The 14901-nt window shown below is 40.2% G+C and overlaps 1 protein-coding gene and 1 long non-coding RNA gene across 3 annotated transcripts in view; one reads left to right on the forward strand and one right to left on the reverse strand.

Annotated features, from left to right (window-relative positions):
• The window catches only part of sh2d5 (SH2 domain containing 5), a 64230-nt gene extending 59639 nt beyond the window's left edge, over window positions 1–4591 (reverse strand). The window contains exons 1-3 of one of the 2 annotated variants that reach the window (XM_059951761.1): window positions 3907–4591; window positions 1550–1630; window positions 26–100 (exon numbers count right to left, since the gene is read on the reverse strand). In XM_059951761.1, coding sequence (XP_059807744.1) covers window positions 26–100; window positions 1550–1630; window positions 3907–3963 — 213 coding nt within the window. In that variant the 5' untranslated portion in view covers window positions 3964–4591. The remainder of the gene's footprint in view (window positions 1–25; window positions 101–1549; window positions 1631–3906) is intronic. The other variant, XM_059951762.1, reaches the window with a different exon arrangement.
• Window positions 4592–4614: 23 nt separating this feature from the next.
• LOC132381997 (uncharacterized) lies at window positions 4615–13647 on the forward strand. Its single transcript, XR_009508170.1, has 3 exons — window positions 4615–4692; window positions 10411–10503; window positions 13388–13647. It is a non-coding gene; the product is annotated as an uncharacterized LOC132381997 (long non-coding RNA).
• The last annotated feature ends 1254 nt before the right edge of the window (window positions 13648–14901 follow it).

The raw sequence follows: 14901 nt of genomic DNA on the forward strand, positions 1-14901 counted from the left end.
ACACGAATGATTCTGTGGATTTTACCTCTTTATTTTCATTGTACATCTTTATTCCTTGTGATGAGAATTTCAGTATTACTGCCATTTTTCGAGGAAACTTCTATTCAGAAAGTAAAACCACATGTCAGACATAAAACACATCATACAAATTAGTCATGAAAATGCAATCAAAAATATTCTTTTAAACATAGAAGAAGAGCAATAAGTTGGAACTATTAATCCCACATGTACACACAGGCATAAGTTTGCAAAGAATTTGTGCACCTGGAAACATTTTACTTGGAAACTTGGCCACAATGAAATCAGCAGATATCCAGAAATGGCAGAATATATCATATTTTTCTTCTTTGTTACTATGGTAATAGATTAAATGTAGCACAGGCCACAAATGAACTGAAAAGCCCAGATCGGTTCAAGTTAGATCTATAATATCAAGAAGCAACTGTATTTCTTGTCTTATTGCCAGTTTCAAATGAGCTTTTCTAATTCAATTCTAATGTAGAGCAACAAGGGAAATGTGAAAAGAGGATTCAAACTAATCCTATTTTGTAGGTGAAAAAAATCACAATTATAATCAATTCAATATTTTGGTGTAATTAAACTGAATTTTTCTTCTATTAGAAGTTATATTTATTAGATATCAAGCTATGAGCAATATTTTAATATTCATTACTAAGATTTTTAAATTAAGCTATATTTTTAAATTAACATTTTTATTAAATGGTAATTGGATTATTCTCCTTGCCCTAAAACCTTTGGAAATGCTATGTGTGGCTTCAATTTTGTCTTTCCTTTCCAAATTTTAGTTGGCTTTGAAACGTTTGTTGTTTTGCAGGAAAATCTCCATCAGCCTGCTAACAAAAGCTGAATGATATTTCAAGCCCACGTTGTGGAAGCTGTGGTTTATTCACATAGCGCAAATTGTTCTGGCAGCTCCAGATGTTCCCAAGTTTGGTTCCCGGCAGTAAGTTTTTCAAATGAGCTAATTTTTATGTCAGCAGCCATTTTCTGCAGCCCTTCTTATTTTCTAATTTCTAGACTTACATCCCCTTGTTTTCCATTCATACTTCTGGTATAGCTCCATGGCTTTTCATCCATGGCTTCCCACATTTAAGACTATTTAACCTATTCAGTTTCATTCATCCATACAGAATCTAACTCTTCCCCATCCTCCAGCCTTTAATGACTTCAGAAATTTTTTTATCTCCGCAAATGTAAATGGAAGTCTATCTGTTGATTATCACTTGTATGAAGAGCTTCCTGACATCCTTTTTTTTTGGCTAGTTTAAAACTTATCCTACTGTCATAGTTCACAATGCCACTCCCAGATTGAATGGGATCTTATCCACAACATGGAGGCCTAGAACTTTAATTATATGCAGGTTAGAACAAAGAATTGTACAGCACAATACAGGGCCTTCGACCCACAATGTTGTGCCGACCCTTAAACCCTGCCTCCCATATATCCCCCCCCCCACCTTAAATTCCTCCACATACCTGTACTTTGCTTTGGTAATTACTTTGATAATAAGGTTGCTTTGATAATTACCTTCAGAAAACGAAGCTGTTGATGAATGCGCCATGTCATTCTTTCAAGATCTCGATCCTCCACAGTGAAGGAGCCTACATACTGTGAGAATAATTCCAAAGAAAATTTTCAACATCCATGGCATAGATTTGAAATACCACTCAATATTTAGTATCAGAAAGCATTAACAGAATCCAGTGACAGGAAATCAATTTTCAGAGTGCATGCAACATGCAATCTTTCTCAGCTAGTGGTTATAGGCTCCCAGGAGTCTGATAATTTTGCTTTATACTTGTTGCTCACTGAAGGTGTAGAGGGGTGTCTCTTCCTCCCATGGGAAAACTATTTCACTTCCATTCTGAGCTCTCTAACTGATGCTTAGAGCTCACTACCAAGTAATCATAGGATGTTTACTGAGATACAGAACGGAAAAGGCTTGTCAGACCCTCAAGCCACGCTGCCTGGCAATCTTCCGATTTAAACCCAGCCTTATCACAGAATAATTTACAATGACCAATTAACCTACCAGCCTTTACATCTTTGGACTGTGGGAGGAAACCAGAGGCCCAGAGGAAACCCACACAGTCACAGTAAGGAGAACTTGCAAACTCCTTACAGACATCTCATCATTCCTTGTATTGATTACTCTGATAGTTCAAAGTTACTTCTTGTTGCAGTGATCTTTGGATGCAAGAGTTTTTGGGGTTGAGAAGTAAGGAAGGTAGAGGTACAGCAGCACGGATTCAACATGTCATCTAAAATCTTGACAAACTTCTATAGATGCACAGCGGAGAGGATCCTGACTGGATGCAGCCACCACCTGATATGGGAAGACCAGAAACCTCCACAGAAAGTGGTGGACACAGACCAGTCCATCACACAAAAAGCCTTCCCCATCATCTACAAGGCGCACGGCCACAAGAAAGCAGCATGCATTATCAAGGATGCCCACCATCCTGGCTATGCTCTCTTCTCGCTGCTGCTATTAGAAAGGAGATGCAGGAGCCTTAGGTCCCATTCCACCAGCTTCAGGAAAAAATATTACCTTCACCAATCAGGCTCCTGAGCCAGCATGGATAGCTTCACTGACTTTAACACAACCTACGGACTCACGTTCAAGGACCCGGAAACTCATGTTTGCCGTATTATTTACTTATTGTTTTTATTTGTCTTCTTTTGAAATTTGGCTGCTTGTCAGTATTTGTGTGTAGTTTTTCACTGATTCTATTGAATTTTTCTGTTTTACTATGAATGCCTGCAAGAAAATGAATCTCAAGTTAATATTTGGTGAGATGTATGTGCTTTGATAACAATTTTACTTTGAACTTTGAATTCCCAGCAGTAGTCACTAGGATGGAAGGACACTGTGGGTCTTTTCTGTCCACGATGAATAAAAGACTTGATGGAAGTATTCAACATGATGATGCATTGTTTAAAAGCTAAACTAAGAAAACTACCTCTGAAGGCCATGTTGGAAGTAAACCCCGACATAACATTTAAAAATAAAGTGATGAATACTTAATCATTAAAATTGAAAAGATTTTAGAAACGATTGAGTGTTTTTATTTTAACTTGGGGCAGCAAACTTAATAGCGATGGGCTGAACTGCCTCACTCTGTTTCTATTTAACGCCGAGTAGACATGAAGGATTAATTGTCCCATTGTAATTTATTTCGTGGTATTGGAGGCTCAAGTGATGAAACTGTTTAGGAATTCTATCCTTGTTGCAAGATACAGTAGGGATGGCTCACGATTCAGTAGCAATGTAATCTCTCCCTACGGCATTGTATCCAGACTGGGCACGAAACTCTGGAAATACAAATCAAGTCTAAAGAGCCTTCCGAACAGTTTCAGTAACAATTTTATATTTTTCTTGGTAGCTTAATAGCTTTCCATTACAAATACGTCATTCTTTCGTTTGGATGCCCAGTGATGGAAAACTGTTCATGCATATCCTTAGTTGCAGGATATGAGTAACGTTCAACGGGGAATGTCTGTGTTGCAACGCGGGGAGGGCATCGTATAAAACATTCATGACTTGTCGCGGCTTAAAGGAGCAATGAACAGCAAAAAAAATAAAATGCGCCAGAGTAGGCAGGAACAGACATAGGTAATTCCAGAAGGGAACCTCGCTTTTCTACACGGATATATTTGCATGGATATGCTTTGAAGTTGGAGGTTTGATTTTTCAAACAAACAAAATCGTAGTGAGAATTTTCTGCAACTGCAGATGTTCTCTTGTTTGTGAAAATGATTGCTGTCTGTTTAACTGTAACATGCAGGGTAAGTATAAGGTACATTCCGCACTGCTTAAGCCCCAAAGCACGGCGACCACCGGATCTCACAGAATCTCGAAGCCAGGCCGAGCAGAAACCTACCTCCGCGAACTTGGTCCAGATTCTGGGTTTAGTATCTGGAGACCGACTCTTGGCCATCACCGCAGAGATCCCTGCAGCGTCTCGGTGGGGTTTCGCTTGATGTTGACGCTAAACACTCCGGACTAAACTTGGAGCAAGTTCTCGGGTGAGGAGAACGGGCTCCCGAGGAGCTGGGGTCACGAAGCCGCCGAGATTGGGGAGCCCTGCGCGAGTAAAGCTCTCACCTGGTCCTCCTTTCATCCCAGTGTTGACATCAGTGCTCGTAGAGGCGTGTGTATTTTGCCGGAAATGCTTCTCTTTTTATGAAAATGTTATTTTCACGGCTCCCAGTGTACAAAATCACAGTAAGGGGAGGGCGGGCTGGAGCTGTTCGGAGGGTGTCAGCCACGGCAACAGGATCCTCGCGTTAAATATGCGTGTAAAGTTTCGTTTTCTCTTCCAGGGAATTCCTTTGTTACTCCAAGCATGTAAAAACCCGAAATGTCATTCAGACTCCCTGTAAAATGTCTTTCAGCAGGCAGCTAAGATTCCCAGGATTCTCTTAAAGACGTGTTTAAAACATTTGCCCGGTTACTACAGCTTTTGTTTTAACTTAGATTTTTCAGCAACTTTGTGGTTTATTTCGCTGGCTGAAGCCGTAATTCTAGCAGCTGTTTCATTTCTCTCTCGCCCTCATTCCCTCTTCCCGAAGAATTTGTCTTTGGGAAACGAAACGCAATGGTTGGAACTATTTAAAAGAGGGGAAAAAGAACAGAACTTCAAATTCTGCAAATCTGAGAAGAAATGGTAAGTGCTGGAAAGATTCTGTGCTGAGGCTGAACATGCAGAGAATCTGACTTTTCATGGGATTTAATAAATGCCTGAAGAGTTTATAGGGTTTGTTCATATCAAGTCAAGTCACTTCTTATTGTCATTTTGACCATAACTGCTGGTACAGTACACAGTAAAAACGAGACAACGTTTTTCAGGACCATGGTGTTACATGAAACAGTACAAAATTTAGACTGAACTACATTAAAAAAACAGAAAAAAACTACACTAGACTACAGACCTACACTGGACTGCATAAAGTGCACAAAACAGTGCAGACATTACAATAAATAATAAACAAGACAATAGGGCAGTAAGGTGTCAGTCCAGACTCTGGGTATTGAGTCTGATGGCTTGGGGGAAGAAACTGTTATAGTCTGGCCGTGAGAGCCCGAATGCTTCAGTGCCTTTTCCCAGATGGCAGGAGGGAGAAGAATTGATATGAGGGTTGTGTGGGGTCCTTCATAATGTCGTTTGCTTTGCAGATGCAATGTGTAGTGTAAGAGTCCGTAATGGCAGGAAGAGAGACCCCGATGATCTTCTCAGCTGACCTTACTATCCACTGCAGGGTCTTGCGATCCGAGATGGTGCAATTTGATCAGCATGGACCACTTGGTCCAAAGGGCTGTTTCTGTACTATACAGAAACTCAGTGTTCTGTACTATAACTCAATCAAAGCTCATCAAACAGAAACATTCTCTCTCCCATGGATGCTGAGTATCTCCATGGCTTATGGCTGCTCTCAGTTGTCCTCTATTGACTCTCTTGATCTGATTTCCTTTGTACATTCTTTTACCCATCCCACAACCTTACACTGAAATCACATCCTAAAGTTTCCCCACTCATTCTTCCTGAAATCCTCAGAATTTTGATTTGCTTTTATCATCCTCTGCTTCTGCTTGGGCTCTAGCTTCTGTAGCATCCAGGACATCATCAAGAAATGATGCCAGAAAAAGACGGCATCCATCCTTAAGGTCTGCTGTCACCCAGCCCATGCCTGGTTCTCATTGCTACCATCAGGAAGCAGGTACAGGGGCCTGAAGGCACACACACAACAATTCAGGAACAGCTTCTTCCCCTCTGCCACCTGATTGAATGGACATTGAATCTATGAACATTATCTCACTACTTTTTTATTTTTATTTTTGCATGACTTAATTTATCTATTTAATAGATGTATAAATTTCTCTATTATTTTGTATTGCATTGGGCTGCTGTTGCGAAGACAACATATTGCACAACATATGCCAATAATATTAAACCTGATTCTGATTCTGGATCCCTTTGGTCTTTAGAAGTAACCTTTCAAATTAAATAATTGTCTTATCTTCAGTTATATCAAGTATATGGCATCTTTTCTTTTTAAAATGCACCACCAAGTATTAGACTTTGCTCTTCATGTTGCTGTCAGAGTTAAGCCGGAATTTCTGGTGCTGTAGTAAACCCACAACAGCCGATCAGAACATCTACTTCAGAATCCGGTTTATTATCACCAGCATGTGTTGTCAAATTTGTTACTTAGCAGCAGCAGTTCAATGCAATACATGATAAAATGGAAAGAAGAAAAATATATAAGTAAATCAATTACAGTAAATATATATGTAAATTGGATAGATTAAAATAGTGCAAAAACATAAATAATTTATATTTTAAAAAGTGAGGTAGTGTTCATGGGTTCATTGTCCATTTAGGAATACAGCAGACGGGAAGAAGCTGTTCCTGTATCACTGAGTGTGTGCCTTCAGGCTTCTGTATCTCCTGCCTGATGGTAACAGTCAGAAAAGGGCATGCCCTGGGTGCTGACGATCCTTAATAATGGACGCTGCCTTTCTTAGACACCACTCCCCAAAGATGTCCTGGGTACTTTGTAGGCTAGTGCCCAAAATGGAGCTGACTAAATTTACTACCTTCAGCAGCTTCTTTGTCCTGTGCAGTAGCCCATCCATACCAGACAGTGATGCAGTCTGTCAGAATGCTCTCCACGGTACATCTATATAAGTTTTTGAGTGTATTTGTTGACATGCCAAATCTCTTCAAACTTCTAATGAAGTATAGCCGCTGTCTTGCCTTCTTTATAACTACTTTGATATGTTGGGACCAGGTTAGATCCTTAGAGATCTTGACACTCAGGAACTTGAAGCTGCTCACTCTCTCCACTTCTGATCCCTGTATGAGGATTGGTATGTGTTCCTTCGTCTTACCCTTCCTGAAGTCCACAATCAGCTGTTTTATCTTACTGACGTTGAGTGCCAGGTTGTTGCTGTGGCACCATTCCACTAGCAGGCATATCTCACCCCTGTACGCCCTCTCGTCACCACCTGAGATTCTACCAGCAATGGTTGTATCATCAGCAGATTTATAGATGGTATTTGAGCTGTGCCTAGCCACACAGTCGTGTATACAGAGAGTAGAGCAGTGGGCTAAACACACACCCCTGAGGTGCGCCAGTGCTGATCGTCAGCGAGGAAGATATGTTGTCACCAATCCACACAGATTGTGGTCTTCCAGTCGAGGATCCATTTGCAGAGGGAGGTACAGAGGCGCAGGTTCTGCAACTTCTCAATCAGGATTGTGGGAATGATGGTGTTAAATGCTGAGCAATAGTCGATGAACAGCATCCTGATGTAGGTGTTTGTGTCGTCAAGGTGGTCTAAAGCTGTGTGGAGAGCCATTGAGATTGTGTCTGCAATTGAACTAAGAAGGAATATAACAAAGTCCAGTCACCCCTCAAACATGTTCTACCAATCACAGACTTTCATCTGAGTTCAAAATGGCTGCAGTGAGAATACCAGGCTGTAACTGGTTGGTATAGTGTCCTCCCTTAAGAGAGTACCACTGATGTGGGTTAGAATTAGAAAAAGAACGAGTAGATATGGGACTAAAGAATAACCATAAATGGCGAACTTCAGTATTCATCGACTATGTTGGCTTTTGGCTGTGTGCTGAAGGGCAGAGTTGTCACCCTGGATCAGTGGCCAACAGCTAGAGCACCAATGCGAAGAGTAATCCTGCTTTACCTTATCTGTGCCAGCCTACCGGCTGTAGATGAAGGCAGGAATAGTTGCTGCACTACGGATAAAGTTGTGTCCTCACAACGAGGAAACCTTCCAAGGGAACGTGTAACATCAGCTTTATGCCAAACGGATCTGGCACCTCAAAACTGTGCATTTACTGTATGAAGCACTGAGACTGCTAGCAGCTGCAGATTGTATTCAACCATAATCTGTGGACCAGCTTTACTCACCACATACCTTTACCTGTATTAGGAACTTGCTGTTGGTCAGGGCACAACGTGCATCAAAAAGCAACAACATTCAACAATTATAAAGAATAAAAATTTATGTAAAAAGTGTCAATATGCAGATATGGAATAAAATGTGCAAAAATACATATATATAAGCAGTATTTGCAATGTAAACAACATGATCAAAAGTAGTTGAAGGTGTTTACAGTATAGTTCAGTAATGGGGGTAATAGAGGGGCATGGTGGGGGTGGGATAACTAGAATGGTTGATCAGGTGAACAGTCTGGGAAAGAAACTTTTAAGAGAGAGTGAAGTTTTTTGTTCTAATGCACTCAAGAAGGAAAGGGGGTTGTGTTTGCAGGGGGGGTTGTGTCCGCAGTGATTTTTCCTGCTTGCTCCTTTGTCCTGGACACATAGGAGTCCTGAAGTGATGGTAGACAGCTGCCAATTACCTTTCTGCTGGCCTGACAGTTCATTGTAGTTTTGGTATATTGTGAGAGGATGCTGCACCAGTCAGTAATGGCTGATACGAGGATGCTTTCTATGATATTGATGCACCATCAATAACTCTCTGAGATGTCAGGCGAGATATCGGCTTTTATTGACAGGAAGAAAGAACAAGCAGCAATTGACCACCATGCTACATCCTGGAGACTGAGAGGCAGGGCTCAGGCCCCAATCGCCTTTATACCGGGGTCTGTGGGAGGAGCCACAGGAGCCGTCAGCGGGGGGGGGGGGGGGGGGGGGGGCGTGTCCAGACAGGTATATGTAGTTCACCACAGATAGTTGCGTAGAAATCCCCAATGTTTATTTACTTATTTACTGAGATACAGTGCAGAACAGGCCCTTTTGGCTCTTCAAGCTGCACTATCCAGCAATCCCTGATTTAACCCTAGCCTAACCAATTTACAGTAACCAATTCACCTACAAAGCAGCAAAGCAGTATGTCTTTGGACTGTGGGAGAAAACTGGAGCACCCAGAGGAAAGCCACACGGTCACGGTGAGAACATACAAACTCCTTACAAACAGTGGCGGGAACTGAACCTGGGTTGTCAGTACTGTAAAGTGTTGTGCTAACCAATAGAATTTTACCTACTGACGCAAGAAGTACATCCTCTGCTGAATCCTTTTGTTAATGAAGGTAATATGGTACTCCCTCGTGAGGCATTCCTTCACTTTACTATCAAGGCAGGAAGATCAACCCTAGTTCAGTGAAGATTATGTAAAGTTAATCGGCCACTGCAAATTGTCCCTGATGTGCATGTTTGCATAGGAATTTGCTGGGAAGTTAATGGAAATATGGTGGGGGTAATAAGCTGTTATTAGTGCCTGATCATTCAATACATCATTTATTCTGCTTGTCTTTACTGAAATTTTATTCAATAAGTTCTGAAGATTAATTTGATTTTTCAGAACTCCAAGAATTACGAAGAACATAAGAAATAGGATTAGGAGTAGGCCATAGAACCCTTTGTACCCACCCTACCATTCATTAAGTTCACAACTATTTTCCTGCACTTTCCCCATATCTTACAATTCCCTGATTCCCAGAAATCTAGCCACCCCTTCTGTTTTGAATGAACCTAATGACTGAGCTTCTGCAGGCCTCTGAGGTAAAGAATTCAAAATGTTCATCACACTTAAAGGAGAAGTGTCTTCACTCCTCTCATATCCTTAATTCTCAAATTTCTTGTGCCCCAAGTCCCAGATCCCTCACTCAGAGGACACATCCTCCTTGCATTTGAACTGTCAATCTCTTCAAGAATTTTGTACATTTTGATAAGATCTTCTCTCAAGATTATAGTCCCAATATACTAAATCTCTCCTCATATAGCAAACCTGCCAACCATAGAACCAATCCAGGGAATTGGTGGTCCCCATATGGAGTGTGCAAGGAGCAGGAAAGTGTGCACAATTCTCCAAGTACAATCACATACGATTCTATAAAGTTGCAAAAGACTACCTTATTACTGCATTCAAATCCTTTCCTAACAGAGGACAATATACCATTTACTCCTTTGATCACTTGCTGTACCAGTACATTGGCCTTCAGTGACACCCTGGACTCTATTTAACAAATACTATTCATCTCTGTTGTGCAGACAAGTTGATAACATCACATTTTCCATATTCCCGTTCAGTCACTCCATGTCCATATCCCCTTCAAGCCTCCTCCATATGTACAATCCCATCTAGATTAGTATTGATTCTCTCACTGTACAGATACAGGCTTTTAGAAAATCTGATCCCCAGATTATCTCAATCACTCATAACTATTGTAATGTGTCTATTTAAAATAGATGCAAACTATTATTTGTGGCTTCACTGAGTCACAAAAGAAACATCAATTATGTTTATTAACTTGTATGGTGAACTAGATGAATGCTTACAAATTACATTTGGTTGGCTGAAATGCCACATTACAATGATTTTCTGCTTTTGTTGATAGTGCAAGCCATCCTTCTTTTCTGATCTGGCAGTCTGCAACAGAGACTGGAAGATGAATACTCTTAATCTCCCTGTGCTGAAGATAGCCAGCTAAGTGAGTTGATTGTATAATGAGTACCTGGTATAAAATCAACCTTTCACAGGCCATTGGCATACAACATCCTATTTTTTCTTGACCACTGCAGTTTAGATTTCTCACACTGCAGATATATTTTTGATGTGATGCACTTTTCACATTCCTTTTAGATTGCCCTACACTCTCCCCTCTCAAAGGGACAACTATGGACTCTAGCCAATTTTTTGGGTCATTACATCTTTTAATCTCTGTTATACCATTATATTATATACATTATATTATACCATGAGTTCTCCAAAGCATAGAAGAATCTAATGCACCATCTGCATCTGCTTTTTCTTACTCATTTCCTGAATAGATTTAGGAAGGTGCGAGCTTAGGTTATTGCCAAGGTGTAGAGATTTAGAGAAGAGGCCTTCTACTCTGTGTAGGTGTAGTGTGTAATAAATAGGTAAGGTTACAACATTTCAAGGTTGAAAACAGCTGAATGCAGTTCATTGTAATCTGACACGTATTTTCTCTTAAGCATTACAGTCAGCATAAAAACTCTAATTCTTATGTTAGCAACAACCAAAATACTGCTTATGAATATAATTTAATAACTCAATATGGATTTAGAACTTATCTTCATGACTACTTTTTTAATGAAGAAAATCAGTAATTTTACTGTTTAGAGTACATGTTTTATTCATTTATATTTTCTAAATAATTTAGGAATATGTCTACAGGCATATTGCTATAACTTAAATCCTTCAGTGATAGCCAGTGAAAAGAGGATACCACATAGCCAACCTTTGAAAACTCCAAACTGTGATGTTTTCAAAGTGTCCTGAAGAAAGGTCTTGGCCCGAAACATCAACTGTTTACTCTTTTTCATAATTGCTGCCTGGCCTGCAGAGTTTGTCCAGCATTTTGTGTGTGTTGCTTTGGATTTCCAGCATATGCTGATTTTCTCTTGTTTCTGACACTGTGATAATGTTGGGACACTTGTCTGTCAGCTTATATTCATTGAGTAATGGTTCATAACAGCGAAGATATTCACAAGATTATAACAGATAGAAATACCAATAGTTAAGGAACGAATATTGAACAGAAAATTAATCAGGATCCTCTTATCTTTAGATAAAGTTGAAGGATTCTTTATGCCATTTGAGGAAACAGATGGAACCTTGTTTTAAGACTGCATCAAAAATGTTGTTTTCATTACTAAGATGAGAGCCTCAGCAATATGTTCAAACCTGTAATAGTGGAAATGACGTCAAGATATTTAATTCCACATTCCCATCTACTGATTGAAAACGCTTTCAACCTTTGCTTTTCAAGTATCTAATTACCTCCACCTTAAGATTACTCGAAGATTTTGTTCCACCTCCCAAAATTGTACAAGCTTTAAGTGAATAAAATTACATTATTTCAGCTCTGAGAGATTCCTAGTTCTAAATTCTCTTGCAAGAGGAGACACCCTCTCCACATCCACCCTATAAAGAGTTGTAGGGATTTTGTGTCCATTTAGGCATACCCGCTCAATCTTCTAAACTCCAGCAGATAAAAACCTAACATGTCTGATTTCTTCTCATGAGGGATACATCTGTTTATTGGTTGAATAAACTTTCTTAATACTGCTTCCAACATCATTCTTTAAACAGAAAGACCAATACTATAGAAAGTACTCCAGATAATGGTCCTATCTAACATCCATCTCAGTCACCATAAACTAGAAAGGAAGTAGCTGAAACATTATGTCTGTATTCTTGTATTTAATTCCCCAGCAATGAACAATAGCATTTCAAACACAAGAAATTCTGCAGATGCTGGAAATCCAGAGTAACACACACAAGATGCTGGGGAACTCAGCTGGTCAGGCAGCATCCATGGAAATGAACCTTCTTCAGGACAATAATATTTTGGTAGCTTTCCTAAACTACTTGCTTCCTTCCATCACGAAGGAGGCACAGAAGCCAGAAGGCACACACTCAGCGATTCAGGAACAGCTTCTTCCCCTCTGCTGTATGATTCCTAAATTGACAATGAACCCATGAACACTACCTCACTTTTTAAAATATAAATTATTTCTGTTTTTGCACTATTTTAATCTACCCAATTTACATATATATTTACTGTAATTGATTTACTTATATATTTTTCTTCTTTCCATTTTATCATGTATTGCATTGAACTGTTGCTGCTGCTAAGTAACAAATTTCACAACACATGCTGGTGATAATAAACCGGATTCTGTCTCTGAACCTGTGTACCAGCTTTCAGTAAGTAAGGCATCAGACTTCCTGAACCCTCAGCATCTCAGAGCTCTGCAAACTCACGCCATTTATTGAATGTGCTTTTATTTCTCCCCTGAAAGTTTTCACGTTTTCCTATTTTTCAGACCTCTGTCCAGTCACGTAACCTATCTATATTTCTCAGTAATTTCCTTACTTCTTTTCCTTTGCAACTGTTTTTTCCATCTGTAATCAGCAAATTTAACAACCATACCTTTAATCCTTTCTTACAAGTCCTTCTAAGTAAAAACTTCAAGGCCCAACACTGTTCCCTGTAGCCCACCCATCATTTCATCTCATCAACCAGAAAAAGACATTAACACCTGCTCTCCGTTTCCTGTTCCTGGCCCAATCTTCTATCTACACCAGTGTGCTAAATTCTAATCCACAATTTATTGTCCTCTGTAACTGAAGTCTCACCCTATCAAGCCTTGTGGAAATAGACTGACTCCTCTTTATCCACAGCATCTGTGGCTCCTTTAAAGATCTGCAGCAAATGGGTCAGATATGATATCCCTTTCAAGATAACTATTTTTAATTGTCCTGTTTTTAATAAAAATTTCCAACATTTTCCCTTGGCTGAAGTTTGAGAGCTAACTTTTGGATTCATTCTCCTTTTTCTTAAGGGGTCACTACAATCATGGATTCTGCATTTTGCCTCCCTCCTTTTGCCCAATAAAGGAACCTCACTTACTGTTTTTCAACCGATTGGAACCTTACCCAAATCCATGGAATTTTAGAAAATTAAAACCAATGGATCAGCTCGCTCACTGGCTATTTCTTTCCTGGGATGAAGTCCATTAGAACTGAGAGAAATGTCCGCCTGCAACTCCAACAGTTTGCTTGGTTTTCTGTTAAATGGAAAATATAAGGTTGAATGAATGTAGTTGAGGGGCTGCAAGCCACAGTGGAGGGAGATGAGGGCATATCAGATGCACTATTGCAGTAACTGACATTGTCAGAATGAACAGAATGGAGATGGAGAAGCTCAAAGAATGGAAACAGAGCCTTGTAGAAAATTGGGCAGGGGGAATACTGTATAGGACTAAAATCAGAAGCTGAGAACATCCGCCACACACTGGCTGAATACTTACCTCCAGAAAAGGGAATAGGAATTAAGAATAATTCATATAAAAGTGAATAAAGTCTTGGGAATTTTCCAGATTGGGTTGTGAGCAAGAAACAGTTTTAATCATAAATAAGAGACCATAAGATATAAGTACAAAATTAGGCTATTTGACCCATTGAGTTTGCTCCACCTGTCAGGACACTGGAGCAGGGATCCAATCGCAGACCCAGTACTATGCACACAGTGATATTAATTGAGTAACAAATCCCAAGGTTCAACAACAAAGTCAGCGTCAAAGTTCAGGCAGAGATCAAAACATCCAGAGAAATCCAAACACCAAAATCAGGAAACAGGCAGAGTCAATATTCAGACAGCTAGAGTACAGATACAAATGCTGGACAGCCTCAGGAAAATTCACTGGCACAACCTGACAACAAACAGCTGAAAACACAGGGCTAAAATACTCTGAGTAATAAACAGAGAGGCAGATGATAGGTGGAGCACAATGAGACACAGGTGGCAGCAGTACAGGTAATAATGAGAAGCGGAGTAGAGCGGGAGCAGAGACGGGCAATACAAAACCACAGACTGACGGCTAGGGGGAAACACACAAAAAGACAGAGTTCAACTGGAAATACTGACACCACCATTCAATCATAGCTGATCCTTTTTTCCCCCTCCCCAGCCCCACTCTCTGGCCTTCTCCCCGTAATCTGTGATGCTGTGGCCAATCAAGAACCATTCAATCTCCACTTTAAATACTCCCAACGACCTGGACTCCACAACTGGCTGAACTGCTGAGTGAGAAGGAGGCTTTGAGTGCGTGAGCGGAGGAAGGACGGTGGTTGGCTAAACAACTAGATTGGGAATGGCAGGAGGAACTGACGATTCAGGAAGTGAGTTAGAGATGGAGGTTGGCGGGGAAGAGGAATGGAGTGGAAAAAGCAAGAAAACAGAGGTATGAGATGTCAAACTCTGAGGAATCAGGGGAATGACTGAAGTAGGATAGCAAAACAATGGAAAGAAGAGAAGATTAAAGCAATTATAAAACCGAGCAAAGTCTTCTGATGA

The sequence above is a fragment of the Hypanus sabinus genome, chromosome 27, assembly GCF_030144855.1.
Source record: "Hypanus sabinus isolate sHypSab1 chromosome 27, sHypSab1.hap1, whole genome shotgun sequence".
Classification (NCBI taxonomy): Eukaryota; Metazoa; Chordata; class Chondrichthyes; order Myliobatiformes; family Dasyatidae; genus Hypanus; species Hypanus sabinus.